Source organism: Eleutherodactylus coqui, chromosome 8 (assembly GCF_035609145.1).
Source record: "Eleutherodactylus coqui strain aEleCoq1 chromosome 8, aEleCoq1.hap1, whole genome shotgun sequence".
Classification (NCBI taxonomy): Eukaryota; Metazoa; Chordata; class Amphibia; order Anura; family Eleutherodactylidae; genus Eleutherodactylus; species Eleutherodactylus coqui.
In genome coordinates, this window is record NC_089844.1 from 62167706 (window position 1) to 62184908 (window position 17203).

Here is a 17203-nt window from a genome sequence, read left to right on the forward strand (position 1 = left end):
GGACATTTTTTTGCCCAAGTCTCTGTCAATTTTTTAGCTTTTATTTTAAGAAAAGAGGCAATCTTACAAGGTGCTTGGGAGAACCTGTGTAAACTCCCATGTTTGTTTCTTAAGAGTAGAATGAGGTGACTGGCATACACGCTTATCAGCATGCACAGGAACGCATATCGATCGTGCAAAAGCACTAACCAGATCGAAATCGCTCATCCCGTGAGCTGGTAGAACGGGATCTCTGTTGCTTGTTTGTGGTGGTTGTAACTTGTGATGTGCCCAAGAGTTTGCTGTCTGTCTGTAGTGAAGGGTCTACACCTAGTAGGAGTAGAAAAAAAAAAGCAAATATATTACAGCTATCAAGTAGAGTCAGTTCCCTTAAGGTTGGAGCACAGGGCAAAACCAGTGAAGTTCCTTGTACTACTGCAAGTCTATGTGGATTTCGGCGACCAAACGTAAATGATTGTAGAGCTCTGTGTCTGCTCGTATAGTTTGCTGAAGGCTGAATCTAACTTATCAGACATATCCCTGCTGACCCTTAACAATTGACTCATTTGTTCCAAACATTGATAAAAACAAATTCGTTTCATCTGGCGGGGATCACAGAGATGGAAATCTGCAATAGTTTGGCTCTAATCTACTAAAACCAGGGAACAGAAAACACTCTGTCAGCAACCAGAAGGGCCTGGAAAACAGAACTGCCCAGGAAACTGTAGACACATCCCAGATCCACTGTAATCTATCTGACCAGCGGCAGAAGGGAGTGTACCGGGCTCGCTCTCGATAACACTAGATACACCGGCCAAAGCTGATGTCAGTGCGAGGAAGGCGTTGGAACGAGTGGATACATATCAAATATGGACATGAATAGAGATCACTGAAATAGTCATGGATACGGAGGAATTCTTTTTTTTGTTGCTACATTTTTGATACTCTTATCGGCCCCTGATCATCAGCTACGTTGGATGTGCCGATGCTTGAGTTCTTGACTGTAATCTGAGGTTTATGTCAATGGCCGATTACACATTTATGCAAATACTTACTTTTCTTCCAGGGCCGCTATATTTTTAGACTGCTTTTGGCAATGTCTTGTCTGCAGCTCATACTGAACAGATCTCTAGCTAATGTACTGAGCATATAAAGAAGTAGCCAAAGGAACTTTTGCTGGTTCAGTGTCTGGACAGAGTTTCGTAGGTGGTTTAATATTACAACCAAGCATTGCATAGTGGTCTGATGCCTAGACTGATCTCAATTAAAGGGGCTGTGCCAAGTTATAAAGTTATTCATATCCAAGGGAAAGGGAAGAACTTTATGATCAGCGGGGATCAACTACTGCGATCCCCACCAATCCCGAGAACGAGGACCGGAAGATTGCTGCATGATTGGAGTGGAGGTCACGCAAGCACGCCGCTACTCGATTCATTTTAATGGTAGAGCCAAACACTGCTAAGTACTACAAGCAAGCGGCAAGCTCTAGTAATTGAATGAAGCTGGGGTACGCTTGCGAGACACCACTTCATTCATGCAGGGACCTTCAGGACCCCTGCTCTTGAGGTATGTGGACAGACGCCCACTGATCAGAAAGTTATCTCCTATCCTGTGGATAAGAAATAAACTTTAAACTTGGCACAACCCCTTTAAAAAGTTTGGGTGGGTTGTTCTATCAGAAACGCTATGGTGGATACCAAGCAGACTTGTGAATGTATTATTGAATGTAAATGGACTAAAAGTAGGATTGTGGAGATCAGTTAAAGATTAGCAAAGTATTCTCAAAGTTAAGAGCCTTTGACTAAGGCAGATCAGGGATGAACACATTTGTATGGACATTCAAAGACCCGATCATCTGCCCATGTGAAGGTGCAAGCAATCAGCCAACAAGCAAGCAAGCAAATGTTCATTAGTCAGGTGATCTCGTCTTTTAGGCGGCAACCAAAATCATTTGTTGTCGGCAGCACCTCTCCCTTTGGTATGTGCAGCACATAACAATGGAACCTTATGAGCCTGAAGGATCATACCAAAACATTCAAGCACATACAATGGTGCCTAGCGCTCAATGAATGAGCCCCAATCAACTTGCAAAAGCGCATTTCAGCATTTGTCCCTGGCACAATACCTGATAGTGTAAATACAGCTTTACTCGGCTCTATATGCAGATTTACAATCACACTAGCCTTTTTAAGTAATTGATGTACATTTGGAAGTTACCTTGAATGAGTGGAATGTAGCGAGCCAGAAGTTTAGCTCTCTTCTTCTCGTAACCTTTCTGGGTTATGTCTCCTGAAAGACAGAAGAGAAGGGCAGAGGTAAAAAATTCACATCTCATGATAATAGAGGGCATTATATTATTAAAGACTGGGAATTGTGAGCGAAAGCCAGAATAACCATACACAGACAGACAGCTGTTTCAGAGTTTCTGTCCCTCATCAGTGAGTAGCAGGTTTCTGGCTTGTCTAGTGAGAGGTCTATAGACATGAGTCAAGAAGGATATCGTTTCTCCCAAATCACAGTCATTGTTATAAGGCTCGTATAAAAAGTCTAACATTAACTTGCAGGAATGCGGCCTTCTATTAGGTGGCGCTGCAGAAGTATTGTTCCATCTTCCCATTTGCATATTTCCCAGAGGAGCATGGATGGCCTTATAAGTTTCCTTACACCTTCTAAGGACTCTCCTTAAGGAGAAACAATGCCCTTCCTAACCAAGGACCACTATCTACTGCATGACTAGCAGAATGGCATTTATAATTCAGTTCTGAACAAGTCAAGGATTTAACAAGTCTACGATCTGGAGTGTAAATTTGCTATATATGATGCATACAAGCTTGTCAGCCAATGAGATTTCCAACCCTTTTGCAAGGTTAACATTAGTTAAGAAAAATTCTAAAAAATAAAACTTTCAGCTCATTTAGGGCCATGTCTCACCAGCGTTTTTGCTTTCAGTCTAGCCCTTCTGTCGTGGAAGCGGGAAAAATGGAAAAAGTAGTTTGGGGTGGTTTTTTTGCCTATAGAAAAGCATTGAAACTGAAAAAAAAATTCAGTTTCAATTTGTTTTTCACATCTTCATCCCTATTCAATTTTTCCCACTGGAACAAAAGCGCTTTTATTTTCAGTTTTAAAAAAAAAATTGAATAAAAATTTTTTTTTTTGGTTAACAATGTAGTCAATGGGAGACTGAAAAAAAGATCTGAACCCCCCCCCCCCCCCCCCGAAAGCAATCTATTCTCAACGATTTTTCCAATCAGGCTACATTTGCATGCACAAAGAACAGGAGACATGAGAAAATAATGGAAGCAGAAAGTTAAACAAGCAGTATATATATATAAAACACCAAAAAACGGACCCATTTAAAATGCTGAAAAACTGAAGTGAAACGGCAATGAACAGAAAGCGTACTTTCCGTATTTTTGAAATATCCATTTGATGGGCTCTTCCAGAAAAAAAAACAAATTCTGAAAGAACGCTTCCCTTTTCACTTCACTTTTGTACTGTTCCGTTTTTTCGTAAACCAGGATCGAAAAAAAAATGCTTATGCGAACTCTTGTCCTTCAGCTTCATTCTTTGAAGAGCGGTTTGGCAACATTGCTCATGTTAATATTTTATACTCCTCGCACATCGAAATCTATAGAAATCTGTGTACATTATAGAATTTCAGAAACTTCTAAACAGTATATTCCATTATAAGATATAAAACAAAGATCCAGTAATAATAAAGGCATTGAATAAATCAAGCAGCTAGTTCCCAGGGGAAGCAACCATTCTAGTACATGACGGAGATGAGCAGACATTGTTGTGACAGATCAGAGCCTTGATTATCCCAGACTAGGGAAGGAAATCCCCACAATATGCTGCGCTATGAGTTCATATCAGCCAGCGAGACGGCGACTGTAAATACAAGAAAAGTCACAGACAGTCCCCGTGGGAGGTAAATGTAATGCACTGAAAATCTCTTTATTAGAAGACAGCTTATCTCCCGAGACCCTGCATAGGGGCAACATAAGACCTATAATAGGATTCGACAACTGGGCTTCAAACAGATGATAAGCAGCTGTCCCTGGATGCGAAGCGCGGCTCAGAACTTTCTTACAAGAATTCTGCCCAAGTTGTGCCAATACAAACACATGCCTGTCGGCAAGTCAGGCAGACGACTGATCTGCAAAGTGCCAACATTAATCCCAAATGCTGATAAACCCATACGGTACACTTCAGACTGGCACACATGCGGTTCTCCAGATCCCATAGTCGTTTACATTAATAATCAGGTAATTGGTAATCCCTTCAGACATGGATCTGGGTGGAACAGATGGCCTTTAACCAAATAGTGCTTAATTATATAGATTTGCTATTGGTGGGCTTGCATCCACTATTTAGTGAGCACAATCTGAAAAGTACTACAACCTTCTGACGTGATCACGCGATACTTCCACTGCGAGCACAGCGGAAGTATCGCGTGACGGACGGCTTCCATTGACTACAATGATAGCTGGCCGCGTGTTTTTCCCACGGCAATTAGAGCGCCCCATGGTTTCTTTCACGTTCCGCAATTCCGCAGCGTGAACATTGAGCTATAAAACGCAGCAGATACCTGGCCGCGGGAATTAGGCCCAAGTACCACTGGTTTTATTGCTTTAACGGATTTGAATTGGGTTTTAAAAACATCATACGTCACCTGAACAGCCCCTTTAACCCTTTGCAGTCCAATTTCGGATTCAGGGTTTCCTAGGGAGCTTTATCTTTCGGTCATTATACAATGGCGCCATCTGCTGGCTAGAACCAGTGCTGTGGTATTGGACATGCTAGAGAGGCCCCCAAAAACTAAGCGGCCAGTAATCTACAGTAATAATACCCAGCTGGATGTCTTCCGACATCGGAGCTGTACAGCCTTCAATCAGAATGTCTTTAGACGTCAGACACTGGATTGGAAAGGGTTAAATTACTGTAGCGCTCCTTCCAGGAAGACTGAAAACTGCCTGCTGAGGCCACCAATTAGAAGGCAAGTATTCTGTAAGTCAATGTTTCACCCATGAAGTGACTTTGCAACATGACAAAGAATACACAAGCCTGTTGAAGGGCCAGACATCTACTTATAGGGTAGGTACTTTCTAATAGGTGGCACTAGAGAGATTTGCATTTTCCTGTTAAAATGGGTCATTTGCATATTTTTCCCAGAGAACACTGCATGGCCTAAAAGAACTCCTTATACCAACTTGGTGCTCTTTACAAGGCAAAAAAAAACCCCAGTACTTCCCCAGAATTTAAAGGGGTATCCCACTTATGCAAAGTTGCTGTTAAATGAAGGATAATCCAAAATTAAGGTTTTCAATGTGGTTTAGCTTTGAATTTTGTGTCTATAGGTCTATAAACCATCACCTTCTGTGTCTATAGGTCTATAAACCATCACCTTCTGTGTCTATAGGTCTATAAACCATCACCTTCTCCTGGCACATCAGATGTATTTATTCCCCGGTTGCCCCGGATACGTCCTGTAGGCATCTCAGTGCTGAAGGTCGGGCTTGTTCAGTAGGAGTGACCAGGGGCGACTTATTCTATTCAGCTCTCGGGACCAGATTGCTAATCAATAGCAGGTCAGCGCTTAGTAGGGACATGTACAGCAAGGAATTGTGATGTCATGTCAGCAGGGATATAGCGGCCATTTTGGAAAATAGCGATGTGGGAAAATATCAGAAAATGAAGGACAGGATAATGGCTGCGTGATTCACACCCATAAACAGCTTTGCATAAACCTGGTGCAAACGCCTTCTATATCTGAAATTTTTGAAAATTTGCTTCACAACTGGAATACCCCTTTAAGGACTAAAAGTATAATTTTATGACACCAGAAAATTCACAAACCAGCAGCGTTTTCTGGCTTCCATTTTTCTGCCTCTGACAATCTGACAGGAAGGCTGAGCGGTTCGTAAAGATACACGCCGAGGGACCACCTCCATCGCTACGCTAGTATATTTTATTACATATCAATGAAAGTTGCTTTATTCGCATTGGCTACAAAATCGTGCGACTTTGTAGTGCTACAAAAACGCACGTATGTGAAGACCAGGGTTTGCTATGGGTTCTTTTAGGCTACAAAGCATCTCACAGGTGAATGAACCCGTTGGAAACCATGAGCTTCACATTAGAGATGAGCGAGCATACTCGTTAAGGCGATTTACTCGAGAGAGCATCGCCTTTTTCGAGTACCTGCTGGCTCGTCCCTGAAGCTTATGAAGCAGTGACCATAAAATATTGGGCTTGCTCATCTCTATTGATCTCTATCCCAACAGGTAACTTACTTACTGGAATTTTACATGCTAAATGTTCCCAAATGGGATCATAATTTTTCTTTTTTTTTTTTGGCCTAAATTTTACCACTTTTGCTTTAAAAAAAATGTAGTTACTTATTGTAAAAAAAATAAATAATTTTTGTCCTATAAAAGGTTAAAACAAAAGCCACACCTGCCACTGTGAGAAAAGGGGAGTGTAAATGCATCAGGTGAATCATCTAGGTAGATACGACTATAATGGAAGCCGGCCGCGCATATTCCCGGGGCAAATAGGGCATGACGCGGGTTATTTCATGCTGCAGAATTCAGCAGCGCGGACATTCAGCTATTCGGTTCAATAGAACCTAATGGCTGCCCGGCGACGCCGCGTTTCACGCGTCGGAAATCCGGCCGTGGGCATTAGCCCTAACCTTGTACAAGCTGGAATATAAAAGCTCACCGACACACTGGAAAATAATCACTGCGATTTGTCAGTTTCCAGATGAAAAGGAGATTATTGGCCATTGTAAATAAAGGAAGAAAAAAGAAAAAGTATACTTCAGTAAAGCCAATAGTTCAGATCTTCATCAACTGCGCTGCTGCGAAAATATAATCACCGTCTGTGACACTCGGTGAACGTCAATTGTAGAGACAAGTATCTTTACAGTAGGCACCTAGCGCAGAGCTCCCCTGAGCCAACGACGACGATCCTCGTGTTATCAGATCATCATCACATGGCTACTGAAACCCACCACAGTTCATCGGTGTAAGGGGGCTGGAACGATAATTGGTCAAAAAAAATCATTCAAACAAGTGAAATCGAATATTAGTTCAGTCTCAATGCAATCCAACACTGCGAAACCTAGTTTTTGGTGATTGAGATCTTAGAACTTTTTGGGGGTATTTTGGGGTCATAGATTCTGAAAATGACAGTTTTTCTCCATCAGGTCTGCTTGTCAAGATATGACATATGTGCATATAAATGTATACATGCACACGTATTGTATTATACAAAGATAAATCCCAAGAAGCCGAGAACATGAATAAAACAAGTTTCTTCATTGAGATGTTGACAAAACTATGTTTCTGCGATTTCCAGCGATGAAATATTCCTGGACATTTGCACTGTATCTTTCACCAGTAGTTCGCCATCATATGTGTATCCCATCGTCTGCAGTCCTGTTCTTCCACGGTCACCAGTAGTTCGCCATCATATGTGTATCCCATCGTCCACAGTCCTGTTCTTCCACGGTCACCAGTAGTCAGCCATCATATGTGTATCCCATCGCCCGCAGTCTTGTTCCTCCACGGTCACCAGTAGTCCACCATCATATGCGTATCTCCTCGTCCGCAGTCCTGTTCTTCCACGGTCACCAGTAGTCCACCATCATATGCGTATCCCATCGTCTGCAGTCCTGTTCTTCCACGGTCACCAGTAGTCCGCCATCATATGTGTATCCCATCATCCGCAGTCCTGTTCTTCCATGGTCACCAGTAGTCCGCCATCATATGCGTATCCCATCGTCCGCAGTCCTGTTCTTCCATGGTGACCAGTAGTCCGCCATCATATGCGTATCCCATCGTCCACAGTCCTGTTCTTCCATGGTGGCCAGTAGTCAGCCATCATATGTGTATCCCATCATCCGCAGTCCTGTTCTTCCATGGTGACCAGTAGTCCGCCATCATATGTGTATCCCATCGTCCGCAGTCCTGTTCTTCCAGTCACCAGTAGTCCGCCATCATATGCATATAACATCATCCACAGTACTGTTCTTCCACAGTCACCAGTAGTCAGCCATCATATGCGTATCCCATCGTCCACAGTCCTGTTCTTCCATGGTCACCAGTAGTCCGCCATCATACGTGTATCCCATCGTCCGCAGCCCTGTTCTTCTACAGTCACCAGTAGTCGGCCATCATATGCATATCCCATCGTCCGCAGTCTTGTTCCTCCACGGTCACCAGTAGTCCGCCATCATATGCGTATCCTACCGTCTGCAGTACTGTTCTTCCACGGTCACCAGTAGTCCGCCAACACATGTGTATCCCATCGTCCGCAGTCCTGTTCTTCCATGGTCACCAGTAGTCCGCCATCATATGTGTATCCCACCGTCTGCAGTACTGTTCTTCCACAGTCACCAGTAGTCCGCCAACATATGTGTATCCCATCGTCCGCAGTCCTGTTCTTCCATGGTCACCAGTAGTCCGCCATCATATGTGTATCCCATCGTCTGCAGTCCTGTTCTTCCACAAACACCAGTAGTCCGCCATCGTATGCGTATCCCACCGTCCGCAGTCCTGTTCTTCCCTGGTCACCAGTAGTCCGCCATCATATGCGTATCCCACCGTCCACAGTCTTGTTCTTCCATGGTCACCAGTAGTCCGCAATTATATGTGTATCCCATCGTCCGCAGTCCTTTTCTTACACGGTCCTTATTTCCTGGTGAGATCGTTCACCCTGTTCATCACTTATATCACCAAGACAATCTGGAAATCCCTCCAAAATGTCTGCAGGTCCTGCAATCTGATGCTGATGTTACACCCAAGTATTCAGAACCAGAAGTGACCATACTCTCCACAGGTTCACCGGAATAGTTCCCAAGGAAATGCTTTACAAACCAACAACTGTGCACGCATCTCAAAGTTGTCCACTGAATCTTGCAGACGCTGATCTTTCATGAGTTCCTGGATTTGTGGTCCATCAAATTTCTCTGCTTTCACACCTTCTCCGTGCTTATCGCAGGAAATCTTCTACATTTGTAGCAAAAACCCGTTCCATCGTTTCATCAAACCAAGCTTGATGTGCAGCAGTTGCGATATGTACCGTATGTACTAATAGTAAGCAAATGTGGCAGGAAAATAATGTAAGGCTGGCTGCACACGGGCGGATATGCACTGCTGGAAACCGGAGCGGGTGCCCACCTCTGGGTTTCTCAGCAAATACCGTGTTTCCCCGAGAATAAGACACTGTCTTATATTAATTTTTGCCTCAAAAAGGAGTGGATTCCACACGGATGGCTGTCAGTGTCAGTGATGGCTATCAGTGAAGTCAATGGAAGCAGTCCAATTCACAGCCTTTCAGCAAGGTCGCGGATTCCGCATCATCGCTAGGTGAGGACACGGGAAAACCAGGAATCAAAAAAAAAAAAAACCACAACAAAAAAAAAAAATACAACCTGTACTGCGCATGTCCAACGGGGCGTCGTGCAGACCATCCGCAGTACAGATGAAGAGAAAAGAGAGCGGGCTCGCGCGGACACCACTGCTGCTCCCAGGGCTAGATTACACATTCGGAATCCAACCGGCTCGTGTGCAGGTGGCTAAAGATAACAAAAATAGGTGACATCAGGAATATCTCAAAAACCAGAGATCCTACCGCGTTTCTCCAAAAAGAAGACCCTGTCTTATATTCATTTTTGCCCCAGAAGAGGCACAGGGTCTTAATTTCAAGGGGTGTCTTATACTCAGCTAGCAGTTGCAGTTCTGTGATTGGTTCATTGAGCGCCAGATTTGATTGGTTCAGGAGCACTGCCTCAGCCAATCAGAGCAATCGCTTGCTGGAGGCGGGGTATTCAAGACGCTTCACCAGCAAGAAATGCGCCGTCGGCATTGATGACTACTCGGAAGCCTGCCGGAGTGCCGCACCCCAGTTGGAGGGACCCGAATGGCAACTGCTAGGTGAGCATTTTTTTTTTCATGCAATGTAGCTAGGGCTTATTTTCAGCGTAGGGTTTATAATCTAAGTCCTTTCATCTGTAAGGACCTTAACACAAATGGTATCTTTGTGCTCTCCATGATAGGTCAGAAAAGGAAGATTTATTTTTACTCCAAAGGGTTAATGAACCCAGAGAAGCAAACTACAAGGTCTACAGTAACTACATCAAATATGGCTGATGAAATATGAATAATCAGAAAGCAGGGTGGAGTAATAAGTACATTTGCGTGGCAGAAATTACACAAAGACTGCCAAAAATTGTGCCCCTCTGATTGAAACAATGTAAATCATTCCACGTGCAGATTTCAGAGTAAGGCCTCATGTCCACGGGGAAAATCAAATCTGCTCCGGATTTGTAACGCGGATTTGGGCCGCGGATGCAGTGCGGATGAGCTTAAAATAGTATTTTATTGCATGCGGATGACACGCGGATGCGTTTTTTTTCACGCGTGTATGCACGCGGATGGCATTTTTGCATCTGCGCGTGAAAAAAAATGCAAGGCCACTGAAAAAGAAGCCAAACTTGTAATCCGCATGCAGATTTCACGCACCCAAATAAATGGCATTTAACACCCGCAGCGGATTTCCCGCACCCCATAGAGATCAATGGGGCCATCCGGAGCGTGATCCGCACCTAAATGGAGCATGTCCATTTTTTTCATGCTCCATGATTTTTCTAATTCACATTTATTGACCATCCGCGGGTATTTAGCTACCCGCGGGTGGTCAATGCATTCCTATGGGGCGCGGATCCGCGCGCGGGTGATCCGCTGCGGATTTTAATTATTATTTTCCCCGTGGACATGAGGCCTTACGCACCAGCAGTCCGCATTAAATGGTGCTAATCCACAATCAGATCCTTCCAGATCTTTCCGTGAAGAATAGAGCTCTATCGACCACCATTACTACAGCCTACCAATAGCAAAAATGGGGCAAGTGGCTGCAATAAAGCCTCGTGCATACAGGCAGCATGGCATCACCGCAAAAAAAAAAAACCCCCGGTGATATCGCTGCGGTTTCTCGCGCAACTTTGCAGCACCACATGCTAGAATTTTTAAAAATAAGCCCTGGCTGCAGAAAAGAAAAAATAAAAGTATACATCCCCTTAGAAGTGCTGTCCGGGACTATGCTGTATCTCCTCCCCGGTCCCTGACACTGGTCTTCATCTTCTGGCCGGGGATTGATAAATCCCCACCTCCTGTAAGCGCTGGCTGTGATTGGCTGACGCTTAGTCAATCAAAGCCAGTGCTTTATGAATGGCTGTGATTGGTTCATCGAGCGCTAGCTGTGATTGGCTAAGCGTCAGCCAATCAGAAGCAGCGCTTCCAGGAAGCGGGAATTTTTCAATCCTCGACCAGAAGAGATGAAGGAGAATAGCTCCGGGCAGAACATAGGCCAGATATGACAGCACTTCTAAGGGCCAGTTTTTTTTTTCCCCTGCAGCTAGGATTTCCTACTGTCAAAGTTGCATCGCACTGCACGAAAATCGCATTTTTGTGCGATGCAATGCAACAGAGAGGAAGGCTCCATAGGGAAACATGGGCTCCAAAACCTCACAAGTAGCGGGCATATTTCAGGACAGGCGAGGTTTTTGTGTCGGGATGTCGAATGCTACAAAACATTGCATGTGTGAAAGCATAGGCTTCACATACATAGCATTTTAGCAACGTGACAAAATCGCGCGATTTTGTCAATCGTGTAAAAAAAGGCCTAAGGTATGTTCAAACGGGGCACAAATGCTATGGAACACCCCCAACCGAAAATTCTGCAGCATTTCTGCCTCCAAATCTCCACTGGTACGGATTATGACTCAACATCGGCTATGTATCCACAACAGATTTCAGCAAATCTAGCACTCGACTCGCAATGCTTGTGCTTTCAGCGCTCCCTGGCACCCAGCAGTCTCTTAGTAAGCGCCAAGCCACTGGTTGGGTGATTCCAATTCCGTATCACCTGACCAGTGGTTTGGCGCTCATTAGAGAGATGACAGCGCAAGCATTGCGAGGTGAGCGCTGCATCTGCTGAAATCAGATACATGGCTGACTTGGGGTCAAAATCTGGACCATCGGTGTGGATTTTGACTTTGTTTTGTATGCAGAAATGCTGCGGAATTTACCATGGTGGACATTCCACAGCATTTCCGTCTCGTGTGAACAGAATAGCGCAGCTTGGATTATACCTTTATAATTAATTAATTAATTAAATTAATTAAATTAATTAAATTAAGCCTGACATTTTGACTACTAGTATTCGATTTCCCACGACACACAATGCACCTAATACATAAAGAGGTGCCTGGCTCTCCATGGATCAGGTACATGGCAGCACCTCCGGGCGCCCCCACAGAAATAAACGCCAGGTCCAATCTGGAATACTTTATGCCAGTTTCCGGGAAGGTGGCCACGCCCCTGCAAAAAGCTCCACCTACTTTTCTTTACAAAAGTGGGGAGGATGATGAGAGGCAAAAAGCTGCCAATTTTTGAGCCAGTCCCCCGTTGTGCAAAATTTGCTACTTTAACTCTAGGATCTGGCGTAAAAGGCTTTAGGACTGCCCTCCTAGGTTTTTACAATTCAGCACCGTTCTGCCTGGTTTTTGCCTTCTATGCCAAAAAATTGCCCAGGGACAGAATCCGAACACAAAGCCATGAGGCTCAATATGTGATACTAAGTCCTTGGCCCTTTTATATCCAGCTTCGAGAGACAGAACAGAGCGGAAACGGAGACAGACCAAAAAGAGGTCTTGGGGACCTTTCACACGGGACGGAATTTTCGCAACAGCCTTGCGGATTACGCCGTCCTGGAATTGTGCACTAACTGCGGAATTGGCGCAGGATTCTGCCATGTTCAATTCCGCACCAAAATCCACACGTTAGCAGTGCAGATTTCGGGGCTAAATATTCCACAGCAGGGCAACGCTGTTACGGAATATCTCATACTGGGTGAAAGGTCCTTCGTAGCGCTCTGGAAATGTCACAATTGCTTCATTCCGGCTCTTGTTATTCAGCATTGCTTTCAGTCTACAGCAAAAATGCGTAAGGGTCCTTTTACACGCAGCGATTAATGATTGGAACAAGCGAACGATGGCCAAGACGGTCGCTTACACGCACAGATAAATCGTTTAAATGTTTTTAGCATTTTTTCGTCATTGCTCATTCAGTCCATTGTTGACCTGTCAAGATCTAGAAAACGCCTGCGAATGGTCAACCACTGAACGATCGCCATTTACACGAAACTAGCAAACTACGAACAATCATTTTTTATGCCTGCACAAAATGAAACAAAATTATCGCTCAATCATTATTGAAGGATTTGCGTTCGCATAAACGTTGAATTGAATAGTGTGAAAACGAACGCTAATCGTTCCGTAAAAAGGCTCAAACGGCTGTTCTAGGTCCGGGCTGTACCATCACTGCAGCTCAACGGCCATTTCATTCTTATATCTGACCATTGAAAACAGCACCCTTTGTATGTTACTGCTTGGACAATACCGGTCTGTTTAACTGTCAGAGCATATTGATAGGAGGGGCGAAATTATCAGCTGATCGTAAAGGGAGCGAGCGAGAGGGGGATGGGGCTTCATTGGCTAGACTGAATGGAGGGAAAACTGTTCAAGTATTATAGATTATTGCAGATGATATAAAAACACAGCTTTGTTACCCAATTAAAATTCTACTATAAAAAAAACACATATCCCTTATGTATTTAATACAGTAAAAGGCAAAAAGTATCCGTTTTACGTAAGTAGAAGGCTTTTAAAGAAGAAAAAAAAAAAAAAATAAATATATAAATATATATATATATATATATATATATATATATATATATATATATATATATATATATATATATATATATATAATAGTATAGTATAGAACATACAAAGCCCTCTCTGATGAACCCCTACTCGGGTCTTCTACAAAAACTCCATCGCCCCTTGTAGATCTTGATTTTGTAGCTCCCCCAATCAATTGTTCTTACGTGTTGAAGACTCATCTCTCTATTGTGTATGAATGTTATAGGACTGCCTATATTGGCGATATACCGGCTATGTTGAGCTTTTGTCTACGCATTTCAGTATGCGAACCAAAGACTGACATAACAAAGAATGCAAAGACATAAAGACGCGTAATATACCACAATCCTCCTCAATCTAATTAATAGCATGCCAACCCCACGATACCAAACCAAAATCGTGTTAATCTAAAGCATTAGCTCCAATTAATTCCTAAACCCCCAATTTGGTCAATTAGACAAATGGGTACACAAGGATTGACAAGGTATTTAGCATAACAGCCTGTCGAGGGGATTCCTTAAACCATGTGAATCATACAATATTTGGTTTCGATGTCTCGAAGATTAAGTAACAAGTCTCATCACTCTTGAGGATAAAGGCCAGCCTGCTAAACCTTGTGTGATTAGAAGTCCTCAGATTTTAGGTTCCGTGGAGTCTATGTGCATCTGCTATACTCACCTTCAGTGCTATAGTGGCATCTGTCAGCGGCTTCCAGGCTTCTACCTGTCAAACTCCAACAACGTGGCCAGGAACCGCTTGCTCCAGAACTGCCGAAGGCTGCCCAAAAGCCAAAGACTCAGTTTGGCCAAACTATCAGACTGGTCGAAAATCAGAATGATCAGCAAAACTGCAAGCTCTGAATGCTGTCCCCATTGCACTGATCACATCCCTTTGTTCCTCTTTGAATAGAATAGTGAGGGAGAATCTCTCCACCCCATAGAGGCAGATTAACCCATCATTTGCATCACCCTGGTTCCTCCACTCTCTAACTGCCCCATAAGCACATAAGAGACAGCAGGAAAACAGCTGCTCCTCTAGATAAAAGGAAGAACCTCTCCCGGGAGTCGAGAAGAACGTTGAAGATCTACGATAAGTGCAGCAGATAAAACATATCATTGCTGGTGCAATAAATGTATCCGTGGAAGAGAAGGAGTTAACAATGCTACAAGGTACACTTCTATTGTCTACAATGGCATTGGCCAAAAGGAGCATTACAGAAGCTTCATAGGCTGAAAAGCCACATGAGTGACTTCTCCGAGAAACATGACTAACCCCTGCAGCACAATCACTACAGCTATAGCCATCTATTCACCCACAGCGACCCCCATTCATGGGAATAGACAGGCGTTGCCGGCAGACAAAATCTCTCTGCCATTCATGTGAAAGGCCAGAATGCCTCCATCTGACCGGACGTTAACTGGCCTGACGTACAAAGACCCAACGCTGTGGACTAGACAAGCAGCCTCCCCTATTGGGTGCCCCGAGGTTCGGAGTAAGACAAAAATCCTGCAGTTAAAAGTCAAAAGGTCCAATCAACGGGTACGCATATCTCTAGACACCGCTTAACCAGTCCTTTTCATGCCAACTCTGAGGTTTTACATCAATTTCTTGCCTAAATGCTCAATTAGTTGAATAAACATCCCAGCAGGTTGTCTCCGGTCTTCAATTAGACTGAAGGAAGTTAAAGGGAACCGGTTGGCAGTTTTTGACAATTGGTATAATTATGGAGTTACTGTCTTTCGAACTGGGTATTTGCTTTGAATGTGGCTAACTGCATACCTGGGTATTCGCGTTTTGAAAAATGTCCCGCGCCACATTTAAAATGCCCCAGAGGTGTCCAGTGGGCGTGCCAGAGAGTCGCTGGTACCGTAGCAGCATGTTTAGCCGGAAGTCCACCCCTCTTGCATACCCGAGGATGGATAACTCCTATGTCCTCCACGCACCGCTCTGAAGTCTCGCTCCTGCACTGGGATGTCTGGTACTGGCGCATGCGCAGAGGATCTCCTGCACCAGACTACCAGAGACGGTCCAGCATGCCTACCGTCGTGGTCAAGTCTGTAGTTGCCAAGAAGAGCCGGCAAGTGACAAAGAGAGCTAAAAGTAGAACAGCACTGTGTTGAGATCCTCAGCCCCCTTGTTTCAGCGATTAGCGGGTCTCAACGAGCCCCCACTGACTAAAACTGCACGTCACTGACACACTAAAGGTTTGTAAAAAATGTATTTACTCCTCAATGTGAATATCACATCGTAGCCGATGCATATGGCCATAAATTAAGGCTCCTATGGTGAGCAACACAGCAGGGTGGTCACAAATCACGTGGCTCCTAAGCCATTGGGTGTAGAGCATGGTTTCAGAGTCGTCTTCTAGAAATTTCAAGACGCTAGGCACCAGCAGCAATTTTTAAGAGGGAATGACTATATAAAACTCTTGAGATATTGTCAAACCCTGCGCTCCTCCATAGAAAAGCCGGTAGTCCCCAGAAGTAGTACCGCATTTAACTACCACTGCTGATGGGCTGCTATGGTACTCATGGATACATCCCTAAAATTTTAGCTGACCTATTATTCCATGAATTCTATTGCCTTGTGTTAATGGAGATATACACTTATCAATTTACCAAAGGTCCCTTACTGTGCAGATCAGTAGAGGTGGCAGCTACTGAACCAGCAGGAGCTGCTATAGAACAGGTCAGCTCTGGAGCAGACAGGCTTTATCTTCAAGGTCAGTGAGAGATTAGGATAAAAAAAAGTCTACTTTTTTCTCAGAAACAATGGCACTCCTGTCCATGGGCTGTATCTAGCGTTATCACAAAGCATCCTCTCATTTCAGGATTAGTGGAAGATAAAATATTTGACAGGTTTTCAACATTGTGGTCCATTTACCCAGGCCACTGTGTCTGACTAATCGCCAAGACCAGCACTTGGGTTCTAGTCCGTTTACCCAGATTCTATGGGGGACAAATGATTGACTTTATAAAGTCATTTCGCCCCCTCCATTGACTTTCATTGCAACATATTCTCCATACTATGGAGAACAATTTTTGTTTCGGCTACATTAAAGGGGTTGTCCCGCGAAAGCAAGTGGGGTTATACACTTCTGTATGGCCATATTAATGCACTTTGAAATATACATTGTGCATTAAATATGAGCCATACAGAAGTTATTCACTTACCTGCTCCGTTGCTAGCGTCCTCGTCTCCATGGTGCCGTCTAATTTCAGCGTCTAATCTCCCGATTTGACGCGCTTGCGCAGTCTGGTCTTCTCCCTTCTGAATGGGGCCGCTCGTGCCGGAGAGCTGCTCCTCGTAGCTCCGCCCCATCACGTGTGCCGATTCCAGCCAATCAGGAGGCTGGAATCGGCAATGGACCGCACAGAGCCCACGGTGCACCATGGGAGAAGACCTGCGGTCCACCGTAGGTGAAGATCCCGGCGGCCATCTTCGCAAAGT

The 17203-nt window shown here is 44.2% G+C and overlaps 1 protein-coding gene across 2 annotated transcripts in view; it reads right to left on the minus strand.

The window, feature by feature from the left end:
* DIP2A (disco interacting protein 2 homolog A) overlaps positions 1 to 17203 on the minus strand; it is a 78369-nt gene that overhangs the window by 32246 nt on the left and 28920 nt on the right. The window contains exons 2-3 of one of the 2 annotated variants that reach the window (XM_066575717.1): positions 2197 to 2268; positions 190 to 309 (exon numbers count right to left, since the gene is read on the minus strand). In XM_066575717.1, coding sequence (XP_066431814.1) covers positions 190 to 309; positions 2197 to 2268 — 192 coding nt within the window. The remainder of the gene's footprint in view (positions 1 to 189; positions 310 to 2196; positions 2269 to 17203) is intronic. The other variant, XM_066575718.1, reaches the window with a different exon arrangement.